The sequence below is a fragment of the Anomaloglossus baeobatrachus genome, chromosome 12 (assembly GCF_048569485.1).
Source record: "Anomaloglossus baeobatrachus isolate aAnoBae1 chromosome 12, aAnoBae1.hap1, whole genome shotgun sequence".
NCBI classification, from domain to species: Eukaryota; Metazoa; Chordata; class Amphibia; order Anura; family Aromobatidae; genus Anomaloglossus; species Anomaloglossus baeobatrachus.
In genome coordinates this window covers 130,254,851-130,278,227 of record NC_134364.1, presented here as the reverse complement: position 1 = coordinate 130,278,227, position 23,377 = coordinate 130,254,851, and the positions used below count along the sequence as shown (strand labels likewise).

The 23,377-nt window shown below is 52.8% G+C and overlaps 2 protein-coding genes across 5 annotated transcripts in view; both read left to right on the top strand.

Annotated features, from left to right (window-relative positions):
• The window catches only part of PBXIP1 (PBX homeobox interacting protein 1), a 38,395-nt gene extending 21,446 nt beyond the window's left edge, over positions 1–16,949 (top strand). For all 4 annotated transcript variants that reach the window (XM_075330439.1, XM_075330442.1, XM_075330441.1 and 1 more), the window contains exons 7-12: positions 5,009–5,221; positions 5,346–5,369; positions 5,443–5,519; positions 7,044–7,169; positions 7,734–9,091; positions 14,272–16,949. In XM_075330439.1, the coding sequence (XP_075186554.1) occupies positions 5,009–5,221; positions 5,346–5,369; positions 5,443–5,519; positions 7,044–7,169; positions 7,734–9,091; positions 14,272–15,841 (3,368 nt within the window). In that variant the 3' untranslated portion in view covers positions 15,842–16,949. The remainder of the gene's footprint in view (positions 1–5,008; positions 5,222–5,345; positions 5,370–5,442; positions 5,520–7,043; positions 7,170–7,733; positions 9,092–14,271) is intronic.
• A 3,335-nt stretch (positions 16,950–20,284) lies between these two features.
• PMVK (phosphomevalonate kinase) overlaps positions 20,285–23,377 on the top strand; it is a 30,785-nt gene continuing 27,692 nt past the window's right edge. The window contains exon 1 of the mRNA XM_075329514.1: positions 20,285–20,582. Coding sequence (XP_075185629.1) covers positions 20,314–20,582 — 269 coding nt within the window. The 5' untranslated portion in view covers positions 20,285–20,313. The remainder of the gene's footprint in view (positions 20,583–23,377) is intronic.

Here is a 23,377-nt window from a genome sequence, read left to right as displayed (position 1 = left end):
ACTACACCACAGCACTGTTATCCTGCACCGACACAGATAGGAGCGGCTCGTGCTGCCCCCTCCTGGCACAAGGCTTACTACAGCATGGCACTGTTATCCTGCACTGACACAGATAGGAGCGGCTCGTGCTGCCCCCTCCTGACACAAGGCTACTACAGCATGGCACTGTTATCCTGCACCGACACAGATAGGAGCGGCTCGTGCTGCCCCCTCCTGACACAAGGCTACTACAGCATGGCACTGTTATCCTGCACCGACACGAGCGGCTCGTGCTGCCCCCTCCTGACACAAGGCTACTACAGCATGGCACTGTTATCCTGCACTGACACGGATAGGAGCGGCTCGTGCTGCCCCCTCCTGACACAAGGCTATTACAACACGGCACTGTTATCCTGCACCGACACGGATAGGAGCGGCTCGTGCTGACCCCTCCTGGCACAAGGCTACTACAGCATGGCACTGTTATCCTGCATCGACACGGATAGGAGCGGCTCGTGCTGCCCCCTCCTGGCACAAGGCTTACTACAGCATGGCACTGTTATCCTGCACCGACACGGATAGGAGCGGCTCGTGCTGCCCCCTCCTGGCACAAGGCTACTACAGCATGGCACTGTTATCCTGCATCGACACGGATAGGAGCGGCTCGTGCTGCCCCCTCCTGGCACAAGGCTTACTACAGCATGGCACTGTTATCCTGCACCGACACGGATAGGAGCGGCTCGTGCTGCCCCCTCCTGGCACAAGGCTTACTACAGCATGGCACTGTTATCCTGCACCAACACGGATAGGAGCGGCTCGTGCTGCCCCCTCCTGGCACAAGGCTTACTACAGCATGGCACTGTTATCCTGCACTGACACAGATAGGAGCGGCTCGTGCTGCCCCCTCCTGACACAAGGCTTACTACACCACAGCACTGTTATCCTGCACCGACACAGATAGGAGCGGCTCGTGCTGCCCCCTCCTGGCACAAGGCTTACTACAGCATGGCACTGTTATCCTGCACTGACACAGATAGGAGCGGCTCGTGCTGCCCCCTCCTGACACAAGGCTACTACAGCATGGCACTGTTATCCTGCACCGACACAGATAGGAGCGGCTCGTGCTGCCCCCTCCTGACACAAGGCTACTACAGCATGGCACTGTTATCCTGCACCGACACGAGCGGCTCGTGCTGCCCCCTCCTGACACAAGGCTACTACAGCATGGCACTGTTATCCTGCACTGACACGGATAGGAGCGGCTCGTGCTGCCCCCTCCTGACACAAGGCTATTACAACACGGCACTGTTATCCTGCACCGACACGGATAGGAGCGGCTCGTGCTGACCCCTCCTGGCACAAGGCTACTACAGCATGGCACTGTTATCCTGCATCGACACGGATAGGAGCGGCTCGTGCTGCCCCCTCCTGGCACAAGGCTTACTACAGCATGGCACTGTTATCCTGCACCGACACGGATAGGAGCGGCTCGTGCTGCCCCCTCCTGGCACAAGGCTACTACAGCATGGCACTGTTATCCTGCATCGACACGGATAGGAGCGGCTCGTGCTGCCCCCTCCTGGCACAAGGCTTACTACAGCATGGCACTGTTATCCTGCACCGACACGGATAGGAGCGGCTCGTGCTGCCCCCTCCTGGCACAAGGCTTACTACACCACAGCACTGTTATCCTGCACTGACACTGATAGGAGCGGCTCGTGCTGCCCCCTCCTGGCACAAGGCTTACTACACCACAGCACTGTTATCCTGCACTGACACTGATAGGAGCGGCTCGTGCTGCCCCCTCCTGACACAAGGCTACTACAGCATGGCACTGTTATCCTGCACCAACACGGATAGGAGCGGCTCGTGCTGCCCCCTCCTGGCACAAGGCTTACTACAGCAGGGCACTGTTATCCTGCACCAACACGGATAGGAGCGGCTCGTGCTGCCCCCTCCTGGCACAAGGCTTACTACAGCATGGCACTGTTATCCTGCACTGACACAGATAGGAGCGGCTCGTGCTGCCCCCTCCTGACACAAGGCTTACTACAGCACGGCACTGTTATCCTGCACCAACACGGATAGGAGCGGCTCGTGCTGCCCCCTCCTGGCACAAGGCTTACTACAGCATGGCACTGTTATCCTGCACCGACACGGATAGGAGCGGCTCGTGCTGCCCCCTCCTGGCACAAGGCTTACTACACCAGAGCACTGTTACCCTGCACTGACACAGATAGGAGCGGCTCGTGCTGCCCCCTCCTGACACAAGGCTACTACAGCATGGCACTGTTACCCTGCACTGACACAGATAGGAGCGGCTCGTGCTGCCCCCTCCTGACACAAGGCTACTACAGCATGGCACTGTTATCCTGCACTGACACGGATAGGAGCGGCTCGTGCTGCCCCCTCCTGGCACAAGGCTTACTACACCAGAGCACTGTTACCCTGCACTGACACAGATAGGAGCGGCTCGTGCTGCCCCCTCCTGACACAAGGCTACTACAGCATGGCACTGTTACCCTGCACTGACACAGATAGGAGCGGCTCGTGCTGCCCCCTCCTGACACAAGGCTACTACAGCATGGCACTGTTATCCTGCACTGACACGGATAGGAGCGGCTCGTGCTGCCCCCTCCTGACACAAGGCTTACTACAGCATGGCACTGTTACCCTGCACTGACACAGATAGGAGCGGCTCGTGCTGCCCCCTCCTGACACAAGGCTACTACAGCATGGCACTGTTATCCTGCACTGACACGGATAGGAGCGGCTCGTGCTGCCCCCTCCTGACACAAGGCTTACTACAGCACGGCACTGTTATCCTGCACCGACACAGATAGGAGCGGCTCGTGCTGCCCCCTCCTGACACAAGGCTTACTACAGCATGGCACTGTTATCCTGCACTGACACTGATAGGAGCGGCTCGTGCTGCCCCCTCCTGACACAAGGCTACTACAGCATGGCACTGTTATCCTGCACCGACACGAGCGGCTCGTGCTGCCCCCTCCTGACACAAGGCTACTACAGCATGGCACTGTTATCCTGCACTGACACAGATAGGAGCGGCTCGTGCTGCCCCCTCCTGACACAAGGCTTACTACAGCATGGCACTGTTATCCTGCACCAACACGGATAGGAGCGGCTCGTGCTGCCCCCTCCTGGCACAAGGCTACTACAGCATGGCACTGTTACTCTGCACTGACACGAGCGGCTCGTGCTGCCCCCTCCTGACACAAGGCTACTACAGCATGGCACTGTTATCCTGCACCAACACGATAGGAGCGGCTCGTGCTGCCCCCTCCTGACACAAGGCTTACTACAGCATGGCACTGTTACCCTGCACTGACACAGATAGGAGCGGCTCGTGCTGCCCCCTCCTGACACAAGGCTACTACACCACAGCACTGTTATCCTGCACTGACACGGATAGGAGCGGCTCGTGCTGCCCCCTCCTGGCACAAGGCTACTACAGCATGGCACTGTTATCCTGCACTGACACAGATAGGAGCGGCTCGTGCTGCCCCCTCCTGACACAAGGCTTACTACAGCATGGCACTGTTATCCTGCACCAACACGGATAGGAGCGGCTCGTGCTGCCCCCTCCTGGCACAAGGCTTACTACAGCATGGCACTGTTATCCTGCACCAACACTGATAGGAGCGGCTCGTGCTGCCCCCTCCTGACACAAGGCTTACTACAGCATGGCACTGTTATCCTGCACTGACACGGATAGGAGCGGCTCGTGCTGCCCCCTCCTGACACCAGGCTTACTACAGCATGGCACTGTTATCCTGCACTGACACTGATAGGAGCGGCTCGTGCTGCCCCCTCCTGGCACAAGGCTACTACAGCATGGCACTGTTATCCTGCACCGACACGGATAGGAGCGGCTCGTGCTGCCCCCTCCTGACACAAGGCTTACTACAGCATGGCACTGTTATCCTGCACCGACACGGATAGGAGCGGCTCGTGCTGCCCCCTCCTGGCACAAGGCTACTACAGCACGGCACTGTTATCCTGCACTGACACGGATAGGAGCGGCTCGTGCTGCCCCCTCCTGGCACAAGGCTTACTACAGCACGGCACTGTTATCCTGCACTGACACGGATAGGAGCGGCTCGTGCTGCCCCCTCCTGGCACAAGGCTTACTACAGCATGGCACTGTTACCCTGCACCGACACTGATAGGAGCGGCTCGTGCTGCCCCCTCCTGACACAAGGCTACTACAGCATGGCACTGTTATCCTGCACTGACACAGATAGGAGCGGCTCGTGCTGCCCCCTCCTGACACAAGGCTTACTACAGCATGGCACTGTTATCCTGCACCAACACGGATAGGAGCGGCTCGTGCTGCCCCCTCCTGGCACAAGGCTTACTACAGCATGGCACTGTTATCCTGCACCAACACTGATAGGAGCGGCTCGTGCTGCCCCCTCCTGACACAAGGCTTACTACAGCATGGCACTGTTATCCTGCACTGACACGGATAGGAGCGGCTCGTGCTGCCCCCTCCTGACACCAGGCTTACTACAGCATGGCACTGTTATCCTGCACTGACACTGATAGGAGCGGCTCGTGCTGCCCCCTCCTGGCACAAGGCTACTACAGCATGGCACTGTTATCCTGCACCGACACGGATAGGAGCGGCTCGTGCTGCCCCCTCCTGACACAAGGCTTACTACAGCATGGCACTGTTATCCTGCACCGACACGGATAGGAGCGGCTCGTGCTGCCCCCTCCTGGCACAAGGCTACTACAGCACGGCACTGTTATCCTGCACTGACACGGATAGGAGCGGCTCGTGCTGCCCCCTCCTGGCACAAGGCTTACTACAGCACGGCACTGTTATCCTGCACTGACACGGATAGGAGCGGCTCGTGCTGCCCCCTCCTGGCACAAGGCTTACTACAGCATGGCTTATTCTGAGGAACCCCCTTCCCCCCCTCCACACCCCATATATAGCATACATACGTGACACTTGTGCGCCTCCTTGTCACTCATGCCCCCCGTTATTTTGCCTCTGCAGGAGGGGATCTGGAGGAAGTGAGCTGCTCCAGCAGTGATGACGATGTGGAGGGTCTCAGGAAGCGCGTGGGCCGAGGAGCTGCTCCGGTCAGCGTTGGTCCCTGCAGCAGAGAGGCCGGACAGCAGGACACAGACGCTGGATCCTCCATGAACCTCAGTACATTACTCATCGCAGCCTTTGGCCTCATCTGCATCGGTCTTCTTATATTCACAGGTAATGTCACCAGAGCGCCCCCTTCTGGCCGCCTCTTATTGTACAGCAATCCTTGTCTGGCTCTGGGAATGGATGATTGGGCCAGGTCTGACCCTGAGGCTAATGGTGTTTTTCCTCTCGGCAGGCGGCAGCTTCAGCGCTGATGAGGGTGAGTTCTGCCTCCTCCACATCCAGGGACTACTGAGTATTGATATCGCTCATCTCAGCGTTTCTCCCCCCAGAGTCGCCGCAGTCTGTCGTGTCTCGCAGCGTGAAAGCCGGAGATAAGCCGCCCCCACAAGTCATCTCTGACATTCAGGTGAGTGTTCTCCTCTTATAGGGGCCTGGAGAGGCATCCATATTGGGGAACGCCACTTCTGCGCCCCGCCCCTGTGTCTGGCTGACCCGCCCCCTGTGTGTCTGGCTGACCCGCCCCCTGTGTGTCTGGCTGACCCGCCCCCTGTGTGTCTGGCTGACCCGCCCCCTGTGTGTCTGGCTGACCCGCCCCCTGTGTGTCTGGCTGACCCGCCCCCTGTGTGTCTGGCTGACTCGCCCCCTGTGTGTCTGGCTGACCCGCCCCCTGTGTGTCTGGCTGACCCGCCCCCTGTGTGTCTGGCTGACCCGCCCCCTGTGTGTCTGGCTGACCCGCCCCCTGTGTGTCTGGCTGACCCGCCCCCTGTGTGTCTGGCTGACCCGCCCCCTGTGTGTCTGGCTGACCCGCCCCCTGTGTGTCTGGCTGACCCGCCCCCTGTGTGTCTGGCTGACCCGCCCCCTGTGTGTCTGGCTGACCCGCCCCCTGTGTGTCTGGCTGACCCGCCCCCTGTGTGTCTGGCTGACCCGCCCCCTGTGTGTCTGGCTGACCCGCCCCCTGTGTGTCTGGCTGACCCGCCCCCTGTGTGTCTGGCTGACCCGCCCCCTGTGTGTCTGGCTGACCCGCCCCCTGTGTGTCTGGCTGACCCGCCCCCTGTGTGTCTGGCTGACCCGCCCCCTGTGTGTCTGGCTGACCCGCCCCCTGTGTGTCTGGCTGACCCGCCCCCTGTGTGTCTGGCTGACGCGCCCCCTGTGTGTCTGGCTGACGCGCCCCCTGTGTGTCTGGCTGACGCGCCCCCTGTGTGTCTGGCTGACGCGCCCCCTGTGTGTCTGGCTGACGCGCCCCCTGTGTGTCTGGCTGACGCGCCCCCTGTGTGTCTGGCTGACGCGCCCCCTGTGTGTCTGGCTGACGCGCCCCCTGTGTGTCTGGCTGACGCGCCCCCTGTGTGTCTGGCTGACCCGCCCCCTGTGTGTCTGGCTGACCCGCCCCCTGTGTGTCTGGCTGACCCGCCCCCTGTGTGTCTGGCTGACCCGCCCCCTGTGTGTCTGGCTGACCCGCCCCCTGTGTGTCTGGCTGACCCGCCCCCTGTGTGTCTGGCTGACCCGCCCCCTGTGTGTCTGGCTGACCCGCCCCCTGTGTGTCTGGCTGACCCGCCCCCTGTGTGTCTGGCTGACCCTCCCCCTGTGTGTCTGGCTGACCCGCCCCCTGTGTGTCTGGCTGACCCGCCCCCTGTGTGTCTGGCTGACCCGCCCCCTGTGTGTCTGGCTGACCCGCCCCCTGTGTGTCTGGCTGACCCGCCCCCTGTGTGTCTGGCTGACCCGCCCCCTGTGTGTCTGGCTGACCCGCCCCCTGTGTGTCTGGCTGACCCGCCCCCTGTGTGTCTGGCTGACCCGCCCCCTGTGTGTCTGGCTGCCCCGCCCCCTGTGTGTCTGGCTGACCCGCCCCCTGTGTGTCTGGCTGCCCCGCCCCCTGTGTGTCTGGCTGCCCCGCCCCCTGTGTGTCTGACTTTCCTCTCTTTTTTTCTTCGGTCAGGAGTGGATCGAGCAGCACGCGGACCAGTTCACGGGGGATCCGAACAGCTTGCAAGTTGTGAGTGGCCTCCTAGACAAGGTCGCTAAGGAAAACCAGGATATTCGGCACATGCAGGCCAAGCTTCAGGTGATGCAAGCCCAAAATATGATTCACTGTTTTGTGTCATCCTAATCACATGTCACCTGAGCTACAAAGTGTCTTATCCTCCAGTCACCTCCAGAGCTACACTCACTATTCTGCTGTTACATCGTGTCTTATCCTCCAGAGCTGCACTCACTATTCTGCTGTTACATCGTGTCTTATCCTCCAGAGCTGCACTCACTATTCTGCTGTTACATTGTGTCTTATCCTCCAGAGCTGCACTCACTATTCTGCTGTTACATTGTGTCTTATCCTCCAGAGCTGCACTCACTATTCTGCTGTTACATTGTGTCTTATCCTCCAGAGCTGCACTCAGTCCTATTTTGCCATCTTTCGTAGCTCGGCTGACGCACTGTAACACACTGCTCTGAGCCATATGACAATTTGGTGATAGTTTCATGTAACTACCCCTAACTATGGAAAGCTGTGTGTCCTGTATATGTGGTTGAGGGGGGAACACTTGGGGTCATCTCTTGGGTAGACCACTGAGGGGGTGGGTGAGTGTGTGTACATGGGGGATTCTGTGTGACCCAATGTTTTCATCTATAGGCACAGAAAGAGGAGTTAGAAGCTCTGCTATCCATCAGCGATGGGGAGAACGTGACTTCAGGGCCCAATCATCCAGCAGTGACTGAAGAAAACCTCAGACTGAAGGAAGCGCTCCTGAAGGAGGAGACCGCACACTTGTCCGCTAAGGAGGAGCTGCAGAATTTACAGGAGAAGCTGGAGGTGCTGGAGAGCAGTGACGTGGAGAAGGAGTCTTTGGTTGTTGAGAACTCCCAGCTGAAGGTGGAGCTGGGAACCCTCCAGACACAGATTGAAGGCTTCTTGCCTCAGAAGGAGACCCTGGTGGCCGAGTCTCAAATGCTCCGGCAGGAGCTGGACAAGCAGCGGCTGTTGGTGGTCTCCATCAGACAAGATCTAGACAATCTAGTGACGAAAAGCTCCGAAGGTGAGGACGAGAAGTTACTAAGAGAGAGGATCTCTGAGATGAGCAGCAAGTTGGCCATGGAGGCTCAGAGGTCCGAAACGTGGGAGAAGAAGTACGTGGAACATGCACAAAGAAGGAAAACGCAAGTGGGAGAAGAAAGGAGGGACCATCACCATAAGGAGTGGAAGAGGGCCGACAAGTCTGCAAACCTCTCCAGTCCAGGAGGAGACCTCAAAAAGCCCCATTACAAACACAGCAAGGAGCACAGCAAGCGCTGGACGGAGGAGAGTCACCAAGAGTCACAGCATGAAGAATGGAAAACCAAAAAGCAGGAGGACAGGCACTGGCGGGATAAGAAGCATCGGCACTGGGAGGGGGAGAAAGCTGGAGGCGAGGTCCCAGAGGACAGCGAGAACTGGAAGAACAAGGCCAGAGAGCACAGGAGCAAGGACTCTGCGCACCACCGACATCATCAAGGGGAGTCTGGGGAAGGGTTTCATCCTCGGAAGGGGCAGAGGGACTTCACAGACAGTTACAAGAGACCGCAGGATGGCGACAAAAGAAAAGATCATCGGCACCATGACCACAACAAGTTCTGGAAGAAGCTCTCAGACCATCAGTACCGGGTTCCCGAAGGATGCTCTGGGCTGGAAGACTGTGCCCGTAAGGACGGTGTGGATCTGTTCAATGTGGAGCTGAAGCCGGTGCAGAGAAAGCATTTTGAGGAAGTCCTGCTGAATTTCCTGACCAAGTCCCAGCTGTCAGAGCATCTTCCCGAGCTCACACCTCTTCTGGACGGCTTCTTTGAGGGCCAAGTCTTCTCCCACCACAAGATCCGCTTTAAGGACTTTGTGGATGACGTGGAGGATTTCCTGGAGGATCTGGCCAGAAAAGAGACGGGGGATGATGACATCGTGGATGACTTTGAGAGATATGTCTATACCAACTTCTTTGGAGAAGCCGCCACCAAGAAAAGGTGAGTCTATCTGCCCCGAACTCTAAACGCGGTAATCGTGTGCTCGTATCAACCAGACTAGCTGCTATTCTAGCACGCGCTGGGGTTAGCAATCTGTGGAGGCCATGCTTGTTGTCATTAAGTCCTTGACGTCATGAGTGGTTAACACAACATACCGGAGGGATCTACACGTGCGTCTCAAGAAATTAGAATGTCAGCAAAAAGTTCATTTATTTCAGTAATTCAATACAAAAAGGAAACACATATATTATATAGAGTCATTACACACAGAGGGATCTATTCCTATATATTATATAGTCATTACACACAGAGGGATCTATTCCTATATATTATATAGAGTCATTACACACATAGGGATCTATTCCTATATATTATATAGAATCATTACACACAGAGGGATCTATTCCTATATATTATATAGAATCATTACACACAGAGGGATCTATTCCTATATATTATATAGAATCATTACACACGGAGGGATCTATTCCTATATATTATATAGAGTCATTACACACAGAGGGATCTATTCCTATATATTATATAGAGTCATTACACACAGAGGGATCTATTCCTATATATTATATAGAGTCATTACACACATAGGGATCTATTCCTATATATTATATAGAGTCATTACACACATAGGGATCTATTCCTATATATTATATAGAATCATTACACACAGAGGGATCTATTCCTATATATTATATAGAATCATTACACACAGAGGGATCTATTCCTATATATTATATAGAGTCATTACACACAGAGGGATCTATTTTACATGTTTATTTCTGTTAATGTTGATGATTGTGGCTTACAGGCAATGAAAATCCAAATGTCATTACCTCAGAAAATTAGAATAATTACCACAAAACACCTGTAAAGGCATCCTAAGCTTTTAAAATGGTCCCTTAGTCTGGTTCAGTAGGCCACACAATCATGGGGAAGACTACTGACTTGACAGATGTACAGAAGACAGTCATTGACACACTCCACAAGGAGGGTAAGCCACAAAAGGTCATTGATAAAGAAGCTGACTGTACACAGAGTGATGTGTCCAAGCCTATTGATGGAAAGTTGTGTGGAAGAGAAAAGTGCGGTAGAAAAAGGTGCACAAACAACCGGGAGAACCGCAGCCTTGATAGGATTGTTAGGAAAAGGCCAATCAAAACTTTTTGGGGAGATTCACAAGGAGTGGACGCTGCTGGAGTCAGTGCTCCTAGAGCCACCGCACACAGACGTATCCAGGCCATGGGCTACAACTGTCACATTCCTTGTGTCACCGCTCATGACCAAAAGACAACGCCAGAAGTGTCTTACCTGGGCCAAGGAGAAACGGACCTGGACTGTTCTCAGCGTCCAAGGTGTTATTTTCAGATGAAAGTAAATTTTGCATTTCATGTGGAAATCGCGGTCCCAGAGTCTGGAGGAAAAGTGGAGGCCACAATCCAAGTTGCTGAGGTCTGGTGTGAAGTCTCCACAATCAGTGATGGTTTGGGCCATGTCATCTGCTGGTGAAACTCCACTGTGCTTTATCAAGACCAAAGTCAGCGCAGCCATCTACCAGGACATTGTACAGCACTTCATGCTTCCCTCTGCAGACAAGCTTTTTGGAGCTGGAAATGTCATTTTCCTGCAGGACTTGGCCCCTGTCCACACTGCCAACAGTATCAATACCTGGTTTACTAACCACAGTATCACTGTGCTAGATTGGCAGCAAACTCGCCTGACCTAAACCCCATAGAGAACCTATGAGAGACACCAGAGCCAACAATGCAGACGAGCTGAAGGCGGCTATCAAAGCAACCTGGGCTCCATAACCCCTCAGCAGTGCCACAGGCTGATCGCCTCCTGCCACATTGCCGCATTGATGCAGGAATTCATGCAAAAGGAGCCACAACCAAAGTATTGAGGCATTTACTGCACAGACTTTTCAGGAGGCGCCAACATTTCTGGGGTTAAAAAATTTTTCAGTTGGTCTTCTATAAAATTCTAATTTTCTGAGATAATGACTTTTTGGGTTTTCATTGGCTGTAACCCATAATCATCAACATTAACAGAAATAAACACATGAAATAGATCCCTCTGTGTGTAATGACTCTATATAATATATAGGAATAGATCCCTCTGTGTGTAATGACCCTATATAATATATAGGAATAGATCCCTCTGTGTGTAATGTCTCTATATAATATATAGGAATAGATCCCTCTGTGTGTAATGACCCTATATAATATATAGGAATTGATCCCTCTGTGTGTAATGACTCTATATAATATATAGGAATAGATCCCTCTGTGTGTAATGACTATATAATATATAGGAATAGATTCCTCTGTGTGTAATGTCTCTATATAATATATAGGAATAGATCCCTCTGTGTGTAATGACCCTATATAATATATAGGAATTGATCCCTCTGTGTGTAATGACTCTATATAATATATAGGAATAGATCCCTCTGTGTGTAATGACCCTATATAATATATAGGAATTGATCTCTCTGTGTGTAATGACCCTATATAATATATAGTAATAGATCCCTCTGTGTGTAATGACTCTATATAATATATAGGAATAGATCCCTCTGTGTGTAATGACCCTATATAATATATAGGAATTGATCTCTCTGTGTGTAATGACCCTATATAATATATAGGAATAGATCCCTCTGTGTGTAATGACTCTATATAATATATAGGAATACATCCTTCTGTGTGTAATGACTCTATATAATAGGAACAGATCCCTCTGTGTGTAATGACTATATAATATATAGGAACAGATCCCTCTGTGTGTAATGACTATATCATATATAGGAATAGATCCCTCTGTGTGTAATGACTATATCATATATAGGAATAGATCCCTCTGTGTGTAATGACTATATAATATATAGGAATAGATTCCTCTGTGTGTAATGACTATATAATATATAGGAATAGATTCCTCTGTGTGTAATGACTCTATAATATATAGGAACACATCCCTCTGTGTGTAATGACTCTATATAATATATATTTGAATAGATTCCTCTGTGTGTAATGACTCTATAATATATAGGAATAGATCCCTCTGTGTGTAATGACTATATCATATATAGGAATAGATCCCTCTGTGTGTAATGACTATATCATATATAGGAATAGATCCCTCTGTGTGTAATGACTATATAATATATAGGAATAGATTCCTCTGTGTGTAATGACCCTATATAATATATAGGAATAGATCCCTCTGTGTGTAATGACCCTATATAATATATAGGAATAGATCCCTCTGTGTGTAATGTCTCTATATAATATATAGGAATAGATCCCTCTGTGTGTAATGACCCTATATAATATATAGGAATTGATCCCTCTGTGTGTAATGACTCTATATAATATATAGGAATAGATCCCTCTGTGTGTAATGACTATATAATATATAGGAATAGATTCCTCTGTGTGTAATGTCTCTATATAATATATAGGAATAGATCCCTCTGTGTGTAATGACCCTATATAATATATAGGAATTGATCCCTCTGTGTGTAATGACTCTATATAATATATAGGAATAGATCCCTCTGTGTGTAATGACCCTATATAATATATAGGAATTGATCTCTCTGTGTGTAATGACCCTATATAATATATAGTAATAGATCCCTCTGTGTGTAATGACTCTATATAATATATAGGAATAGATCCCTCTGTGTGTAATGACCCTATATAATATATAGGAATTGATCTCTCTGTGTGTAATGACCCTATATAATATATAGGAATAGATCCCTCTGTGTGTAATGACTCTATATAATATATAGGAATACATCCTTCTGTGTGTAATGACTCTATATAATAGGAACAGATCCCTCTGTGTGTAATGACTATATAATATATAGGAACAGATCCCTCTGTGTGTAATGACTATATCATATATAGGAATAGATCCCTCTGTGTGTAATGACTATATCATATATAGGAATAGATCCCTCTGTGTGTAATGACTATATAATATATAGGAATAGATTCCTCTGTGTGTAATGACTATATAATATATAGGAATAGATTCCTCTGTGTGTAATGACTCTATAATATATAGGAACACATCCCTCTGTGTGTAATGACTCTATATAATATATATTTGAATAGATTCCTCTGTGTGTAATGACTCTATAATATATAGGAATAGATCCCTCTGTGTGTAATGACTATATCATATATAGGAATAGATCCCTCTGTGTGTAATGACTATATCATATATAGGAATAGATCCCTCTGTGTGTAATGACTATATAATATATAGGAATAGATTCCTCTGTGTGTAATGACTATATAATATATAGGAATAGATTCCTCTGTGTGTAATGACTCTATAATATATAGGAACACATCCCTCTGTGTGTAATGACTCTATATAATATATATTTGAATAGATTCCTCTGTGTGTAATGACTCTAATATATAGGAATAGATCCCTCTGTGTGTAATGACTATATCATATATAGGAATAGATTCCTCTGTGTGTAATGACTATATAATATATAGGAATAGATTCCTCTGTGTGTAATGACTCTATAATATATAGGAACACATCCCTCTGTGTGTAATGACTCTATATAATATATAGGAATAGATCCCTCTGTGTGTAATGACTCTATATAATATATAGGAATAGATCCCTCTGTGTGTAATGACTCTAGATAATATATAGGAATAGATCCCTCTGTGTGTAATGACTCTATATAATAGGAATAGATCCCTCTGTGTGTAATGACTCTAGATAATATATAGGAATAGATCCCTCTGTGTGTAATGACTCTATATAATAGGAATAGATCCCTCTGTGTGTAATGACTCTAGATAATATATAGGAATAGATCCCTCTGTGTGTAATGACTCTATATAATATACGCGTTTCCCTTTTTGTATTGAATTACTGAAATTAACCTTTTGCTGACATTCTAGCTTGTTGAGCTGCGCTTGTATTTCCACAGCATTATCTATTTTAGCCATCCTTGTTTAGGAGACCTCCAGCCGTCCCAGCGCTGCCACGTTGCTCTCTTCCCTTGTTGTACCAGTTGGGGGGCAGCAGTTTTACTTGTAGATCATCCAGTTATTATATTTTTTGACCAGTTACTGACACTTCCTCTAATAACGTCTTCCAGGTCTTAATTCCTCTTATAGATTTGCCAAGAAGGATGAGCAGCGGAAAACGAAGTACTACAAACAATCTGGAAAACTGGAGACTTATGACCAAGGTCTCAACCGTTCCAATCACAAACATCCCGTGGATAACAAGCCCATCAGGACTGACCACCATGTAGAGTCCCGTGACCTCAAGATGTGGCCTACAAACACTCCGAACGAAGAAAAATCTGACCATAAATTTGAGAAGGAACACAAACCTAATGCCAAAAGCCACCACCGATCACCCAAATACAACGACCATGCTGGGAACGATGGCTCTTTTCATCATCATGGCCACCATTCTGAGAAGAAACCCAAATACCCTGACAACAAGCCTGGGGGAGGTCAACACAATGATCGCCACTTTGACAAAAAATATGAGAAAGATGGCGACTGGAAGAAACGTCAAGACAAGCACAACTCCTACAAGAAGCAGCCGTCTCTTGATGAGGAATCCGGAATAGATTCTTACAAATATAAAGGTAAGAGCCCCAATAAAGTCAAGGAAGACAGAGAACATGAGCATTATTGGTCAAAGAAACGTGAGAAAGACGCCAACAACAAGTTGCATCAGTTGTCCGAGAGTTATGGAGACCACCGTGATCATAAACCATGGACAGGTGGTGACCACAGACATGGACAGCCTGACTTCAATCACAAATTTAATCAACATTACCCTACAGTAAGTTACAACCAGAAGCAGGAGGATGATGGCAGACGTAGAGGGCACCACTTCAAATATGAGGAACCTGGGAACGGGCAAGAGGACTACCAAAAACATAACAAGGACAAACATGGAAATTATCATCAAAAGCATGAAATGGCCAAGGACAGGGATGGGGATTACCACCACAAGCATGACAAAGGCCATGAGCATAGGGACTACCCCCACAAGCATGACAAAGGCCATGACCAGGGGGGCAACAAGGATGGGGATTACCACCACAAACACGACAAAGACCTTGTGCATAGGAACTACCCCCACAAGCATGACAAAGGTCATGAGCATGGGGATTACTACAGTAACCAAGACAAAGTCCATGAGGATAGGGGCAACAGGGATGGGGATTACGACCACAAGCATGATCAGGGCCATAAGCATGGGGACTACCACCACAAGCATGGCACAAGCCATAAACATGGGGACTACGTCCACAAGCATGACAAAACCCATAATCGTAAGAACGACGGGGATGGGGACTACCACCACAAGCATGACAAGGGCCATAAGCATGGGGACTACCATAAGTATTACAAAGACCATAAGCATGGGGACAACAGGGATGGGGACTACCACCACGACAAAAGCCATGAGGATGGGGACTACCACAAGCATGGCAAAGATCATAAGCATAAAGATGACAGGGATGAGGACTACCACCACAAATATGACAAAGAACATAGGCATACGGATGACCGGGATAGAAACTATCACAAGGACAAAGACCACCATAAGCATGGACATCACAAGGATAGACATGGTCACCACAACAATGCTGAAGAGAGCAGACCAATGGACAACCACCACAAGCACGATGACCCTCCTAATTTCCCCAGGAGACATTAGTCATTTTGTCCCCAATTCATTTTCTTCACCTGTCCCAGTGATGGTTTCCATTGCCTGGAGGGGGGTGTTCATATTAAGGAGATAGTAGAATTGGGAAGATGTTGTATTGCCCGTTGCTGCCTTACCGTCACGCGCTTCCATAGTCCTCGCTGCTCATGGCCACGTGACGTCTTCCAGGACTTTGCACTATTTGCTGGTTTTCGCCCTCTCTTTCCATCTCGTGCCTTCTGCTCCACAGAACGGGTTTTCCCTCCAGTTTTCCACCTTGTTACGTCTTTGCTGTTGTTGTTTTTGCTTTGATCTTTCTTATAGGAAGATGATAGACAATAGTTTTAAGATAATAGCCATTCTCACCAGTAATCTGTGCTGACACCAGTATTAGGGTTGGGTTGTGGGGAGGTGTAGTGTTGCCCTTTCCCCCCCCGGGAAGAGAAAAAGCGTCCGATCAGTGAGTGGTGCGAACCTAGAAGCTGACGTCCGTTCTGGTTTATTCCTTATGTTTTCCTGGCCTTCGGGCTGTAGATGACCGAGAAGCTGCCCCTACATAGTATCGTTCTGGCCACGGCAGAGAGGTCCACGTGATTTCAGTGGCAGTCACTGCCATAATGGCTAAGACGTTCATGATTAAGGACGGAAGTCGGTCCAATTAATAGAGGTCCTGTCCATGCCACAGAGGCAGAAACCTTTTTCCCCCAATCTCTACCGACCAACCGTAAATTACACATAGTAGAATGGCCACCTACTAGCTGCACTGTACTAGCCACCACGCAGCCACCATGGCAGCAAGGACAGACCACCCAGCAGGCAGCAGCGGGGCAGAGGCCAGACGTGGAGCTGTGAGAGAAGACGTCTCCATACCTGTCCTGTGCCCTTGTACTTCTTGTGTTTCCTTCCCTTCTGGCCTTGGGTGGTGAGTGTCCTCGCTGCAGATGGAGCCTGGTGCTGCTCCTCTCCCGATTGTCTTGGAGGATGGTCCTGCGTTCACCGCTGCTCTTCTCGTCCACACACTGGGTCGCTTTTTATTTTGTTGTGTGTTTATTGTGGTTTGCTGTTTTAATTTAATTCTCACTGAACTAATGCACTTTGGAAATAAAAGTTCTAAAACGTTCCAGTTTTTTGTGTTATACTATGGGGGGCTGCCCTGTCCATGCTGAGCAGAGGGTTACCCCTGAAAATTGGAGATGTCCACTGTCAGTCAAGCATAAAGAATAGCAGGGTGCTAGGTGTTGACAGTTGGCTTGGAAATAGTGGTTCCTACGTGCCACACACAGGAGGTAACCCCGAGAGCGGCTTCAGTACAGAGTAGGTTCCCAGTATACGAGATATGCCATGACGCGGCGACTGGGCAACTAGAAAATGGCCGATTTTGTATGTTAAATATCTGATTTTCTTAATTTCCTGAGCAGTAATGCAGGCCGGTATTCTCACATTCATGGCTTTCAGGCTTTAGTATTTCAGAGTGCAAACTTTTTTTTTTTTGGAAAAGGTGTCACAGCAGACAGGATTCCCAAGTACGAGAGTCTGGGGCGGAGGGGAGTCTGGGGAGCGATTATTGGTGGCGAAGAGGGGTCCAGGGTGCAAAGGCAAAGGAGAATCCCAAATACGAGAGTGGGGGGCAGAAGGGAGTCTGGGGAGCGAGGGCAAAGGGGAATCCCAAATACGAGAGTGGGGGGCAGAAGGGAGTCTGGGGAGCGAGGGCAAAGGGGAATCCCAAGCATGAGAGTCGGGGGCAGAAGGGAGTCTGGGGAGCGAGGGCAAAGGGGAATCCCAAATACTAGAGTGGGGGGCAGAAGGGAGTCTGGGGAGCGAGGGCAAAGGCGAATCCCAAATACGAGAGTGGGGGGCAGAAGGGAGTCTGGGGAGCGAGGGCAAAGGGGAATCCCAAATACGAGAGTGGGGGGCAGAAGGGAGTCTGGGGAGCGAGGGCAAAGGGGAATCCCAAATACGAGAGTGGGGGGCAGAAGGGAGTCTGGGGAGCGAGGGCAAAGGGGAATCCCAAATACGAGAGTGGGGGGCAGAAGGGAGTCTGGGGAGCGAGGGCCAGCAGCAGAGAAGGGTGCGAGGGCGAAGGGGTCTCCCAAGCATGAGAGTTGAGGGTAGGGGAGTTTGGGAGTCAGGGTCGGTAACAGAGGAGATAATAGCGCTATATAACTGAATAAATATTAATTCCACAGCGCTTTACATACATTGGCAATTCTAGGATGCGGAAATCGGGGGGGGGGGGGAATTCGGGTAGCGAGGAGAGTCTAGGGAGGTGGAGGGGAGTCTGAGTGGGGGGATGGCGGTGAAGGTGCGAGGAGTAAAGGAGGCTGTCCAGGGACGGAGGGAGAGGGGAGTCTCTCTTGAGGACAGGCATAGCACAAGGTCCTGATGCTTTTGGTTACATTAAATATAAAACACTGATCCTCCAAAATCTTTCCCGCAGCGATCTGACATACCACACAGGCCCTACAATGCACAAGCGGGCCCTACAATGTACCCGAGGGCAGAGGCGCACCCGGCAGGGAGGAGCGCAGCTCTATAGAGCCGGGTGTGGACCACCCCGGACAGGGGACAGATGAGTGGCCTTTCACTCTGCCTCTGCTGCTCCATTTCTTGGCAAATGGTTCCCCAGTGACGACGACAAGCACAACGGTCGATTATAAGAGCCGACACGATGGAGGGGGCAGGGTGGACCGTGACCCAGGCACTACTGCAGGCGATGATCAGACGCAGCGGTGAGGGCACTCACAGGGGAGGACGGTGATCTGCCCCTATACCTGCTGTAAGGTAGCAGGAATCAGCCAGGAGGAAAAAGGGGATGGAAGACAGGAGGGAGGAGGACAGGAGACTGTAGAGGAGTCTGGAGGGAGGAGGACAGGAGACTGTAGAGGGGTCTGGAGGGAGGAGGACAGGAGACTGTAGAGGGGTCTGGAGGGAGGAGGACAGGAGACTGTAGAGGAGTCTGGAGGGAGGAGGACAGGAGACTGTAGAGGAGTCTGGAGGGAGGAGGACAGGAGACTGTAGAGGAGTCTGGAGGGAGGAGGACAGGAGACTGTAGAGGAGTCTGGAGGGAGGAGGACAGGAGACTATAGAGGAGTCTGGAGGGAGGAGGACAGGAGACTGTAGAGGAGTTTGGAGGGAGGAGGACAGAGGAGGGAGGAGGACAGAGGAGGCTGGAGGGAGGACTCTGGAAGGAGGACAGGGGTCTGCAGAGAAGGCTGAGGACAAAGGAGTCTGGGAGGAGGGCAGAAGATGCTGTAGAGGAAAATAGAGGAGGCTACAGGTGTCTCAGGAGGAAGGTAAAGGACAGATTAGTCTGGAGGGAAGAGGACAGAGGAGGCTGGAGAGAGGAATCTGGAAGGAGGACAGAGGTCTGCAGAGAAGTCTGGAGGACAAAGGAGTCTGGAAAGAGAAGGCTGCAGAGGATCCTGGAGGGAGGACAGAGGAGGCTGCAGAGGACCGAGGAGGCTTAAGAGGAGTCTGGAGAGAAGAGGCTGAAGGGAGGACTGAAGATGCTGCAGAGGAGGTTGGAGAGAGGAGGCTGCAGAGGAGTCTGGAGGGAGGAGGACAGAAGTCTGGAGTGAGGACAGAGGAAGCTGGAGACAGAACAGGAGTCTTGAGGAAGAACAGCAGAGGAAGCTGAAGGGAGGACAGAGGAAGCTAAACAGGAGTCTGGAGGGAGGAGAGATGAGACTGGAGGGTAATGGAGGGAGAAGGACAGAAGTCTTGAAGGAGAACAGAGGAGGCTGGAGGGAGGACAGAGGAGGCTGCAGAGGAACCTGGAGGGAAAAAAGACAGACTAGGCTGGAGAGGAGGACAAAGGAGGCTGCAAAGGAGTCTGGAGGGAGGACAGGGAGCTGAAGGGAGGAGGACAGAGGAGTCTGGTGGGAATAAAGGGAGGCTGCAGAGGAGTCTGGAGGAAGGAGGACAGAGGAGGCTATAGAGGAGTCTGGAGGAAGGAGGACAGAGGAGACTATAGAGGCTGGAGGGAGGAGGACAGAGGAGACTAGAGGAGTCTGGAGGGAGGAGGACAGAGGAGACTGTAGAGGAGTCTGGAGGGAGGAGGATAGAGGAGTCTGGAGGGAGGAAGACAGAGTAAGCTGAAGAGGAGGACAGAGGAGACTGTAGAGGAGTCTGGAGGGAGGACAGAGGAGTTGAGTCTGTAGGCTTAAGGACAAAGGAGGCTGCAGAGGAGTCTGTAGAGGAGGGTGGAGGCTAAAGGACATGGGAGTTTGTAGAGGAGAACAGAGGAGGCTGGATGGAGGAGGAGGCTGAAGGACAGAGGAGGCTGCAGAGGAGGGAGGACAGAGGAGGCTGGATGGAGGAGGAGGCTGAAGGACAGAGGAGGCTGCAGAGGAGGGAGGACAGAGGAGGCTGGATGGAGGAGGCTGAAGGACAGAGGAGGCTGCAGAGGAGGCTGGGGTGTTAGGGATACAGATTTTTCTTACAGCTGCCAAAACCGGCCTGTGATTGGCTGCGCCGCCTCTGTCATGCTCCTGATTGGGTGGCGTGACTGTGAGCAGGAGGCGGGCTCACTCTGGAGACTGGGCGGGAGTAGAACCTGGAGTCACGGAAACGAGCCGTGTGTGGGCGGACCTAGCAGTGTTCGGGCGGGGTTAGCGGTGCCGGGGGCGTGTCCGCACTGTGTGTGGGCGTGGCTCCGGTGCCGGGCAGTGATGGCGGCTCCCCGGCTGGTTCTTCTGTTTAGCGGAAAGAGAAAATCTGGAAAGGATTATATTACGGAGCGACTGCGCGAGAGGTGACCCCGGGGGCGGAGAGAAGGGGGCACAGGAGGCTGCGCTGTGGAGAGCCCCAATGGGGACAGTGATGATGTGTGTACAGCGCTATGGAATTAATAGCGCTATAAAAGGGAATACATATTATTATGGTGGTGTACTGGTAGTGGTGGGGGGCTGACGGTCCTGTACTGGTAGTGGTGGGGGGCTGACGGTCCTGTACTGGTGGTGGTGGGGGGATGACGGTCCTGTACTGGTAGTGGTGGGGGGCTGACTGTCCTGTGCTGGTAGTGGTGGGGGGCTGACGGTCCTGTACTGGTAGTGGTGGGGGGGCTGACGGTCATGTACTGGTAGTGGTGGGGGGGGCTGACGGTCCTGTACTGGTAGTGGTGGGGGAGGCTGACGGTCCTGTACTGGTAGTGGTGGGGGGATGACGGTCCTGTACTGGTAGTGGTGGGGGGCTGACGGTCATGTACTGGTAGTGGTGGGGGGGGCTGACGGTCCTGTACTGGTAGTGGTGGGGGGGGCTGACGGTCCTGTACTGGTAGTGGTGGGGGAGGCTGACGGTCATGTACTGGTAGTGGTGGGGGGGCTGACGGTCCTGTACTGGTAGTGGTGGGAGGCTGACGGTCCTGTACTGGTAGTGGTGGGGGGCTGACGGTCCTGTACTGGTGGTGGTGGGGGGATGACGGTCCTGTACTGGTAGTGGTGGGGGGCTGACTGTCCTGTGCTGGTAGTGGTGGGGGGCTGACGGTCCTGTACTGGTAGTGGTGGGGGGGCTGACGGTCATGTACTGGTAGTGGTGGGGGGGGCTGACGGTCCTGTACTGGTAGTGGTGGGGGAGGCTGACGGTCCTGTACTGGTAGTGGTGGGGGGATGACGGTCCTGTACTGGTAGTGGTGGGGGGCTGACGGTCATGTACTGGTAGTGGTGGGGGGGGCTGACGGTCCTGTACTGGTAGTGGTGGGGGAGGCTGACGGTCCTGTACTGGTAGTGGTGGGGGGATGACGGTCCTGTACTGGTAGTGGTGGGGGGATGACGGTCCTGTACTGGTAGTGGTGGGGGGCTGACGGTCCTGTACTGGTAGTGGTGGGGGGCTGACGGTCCTGTACTGGTAGTGGTGGGGGGCTGACGGTCCTGTACTGGTAGTGGTGGGGGGATGACGGTCCTGTACTGGTAGTGGTGGGGGGCTGACGGTCCTGTACTGGTAGTGGTGGGGGGCTGACGGTCCTGTACTGGTAGTGGTGGGGGGGCTGACGGTCCTGTACTGGTAGTGGTGGGGGGGCTGACGGTCCTGTACTGGTAGTGGTGGGGGGCTGACGGTCCTGTACTGGTAGTGGTGGGGGGCTGACGGTCCTGTACTGGTAGTGGTGGGGGGGCTGACGGTCCTGTACTGGTAGTGGTGGGGGGGCTGACGGTCCTGTACTGGTAGTGGTGGGGGGGGCTGACGGTCCTGTACTGGTAGTGGTGGGGGGCTGACGGTCCTGTACTGGTAGTGGTGGGGGGCTGACGGTCCTGTACTGGTAGTGGTGGGGGGCTGACGGTCCTGTACTGGTAGTGGTGGGGGGCTGACGGTCCTGTACTGGTAGTGGTGGGGGGCTGACGGTCATGTACTGGTAGTGGTGGGGGGGCTGACGGTCCTGTGCTGGTAGTGGTGGGGGGCTGACGGTCCTGTACTGGTAGTGGTGGGGCGCTGACGGTCCTGTACTGGTAGTGGTGGGGGGGCTGACGGTCCTGTACTGGTAGTGGTGGGGCGCTGACGGTCCTGTACTGGTAGTGGTGGGGGGCTGACGGTCCTGTACTGGTAGTGGTGGGGGGGGCTGACGGTCCTGTACTGGTAGTGGTGGGGGGCTGACGGTCCTGTACTGGTAGTGGTGGGGGGGGCTGACGGTCCTGTACTGGTAGTGGTGGGGGCTGACGGTCCTGTACTGGTAGTGGTGGGGGGCTGACGGTCCTGTACTGGTAGTGGTGGGGGGCTGACGGTCCTGTACTGGTAGTGGTGGGGGGCTGACGCTCCTGTACTGGTAGTGGTGGGGGCTGACGGTCCTGTACTGGTAGTGGTGGGGGGCTGACGGTCCTGTACTGGTAGTGGTGGGGGGCTGACGGTCCTGTACTGGTAGTGGTGGGGGGCTGACGGTCCTGTACTGGTAGTGGTGGGGGCTGACGGTCCTGTACTGGTAGTGGTGGGGGGGCTGACGGTCCTGTGCTGGTAGTGGTGGGGGGCTGACGGTCCTGTACTGGTAGTGGTGGGGGGCTGACGGTCCTGTACTGGTAGTGGTGGGGGGCTGACGGTCCTGTACTGGTAGTGGTGGGGGGGCTGACGGTCCTGTACTGGTAGTGGTGGGGGGCTGACGGTCCTGTACTGGTAGTGGTGGGGGCTGACGGTCCTGTACTGGTAGTGGTGGGGGGCTGACGGTCCTGTACTGGTAGTGGTGGGGGGCTGACGGTCCTGTACTGGTAGTGGTGGGGGCTGACGGTCACGTACTGGTAGTGGTGGGGGGGCTGACGGTCCTGTACTGGTAGTGGTGGGGGGCTGACGGTCCTGTACTGGTAGTGGTGGGGGGGGCTGACGGTCCTGTACTGGTAGTGGTGGGGGCTGACGGTCACGTACTGGTAGTGGTGGGGGCTGACGCTCCTGTACTGGTAGTGGTGGGGGGCTGACGGTCCTGTACTGGTAGTGGTGGGGGGCTGACGGTCCTGTACTGGTAGTGGTGGGGGGCTGACGGTCCTGTACTGGTAGTGGTGGGGGGCTGACGGTCCTGTACTGGTAGTGGTGGGGGGCTGACGGTCCTGTACTGGTAGTGGTGGGGGGCTGACG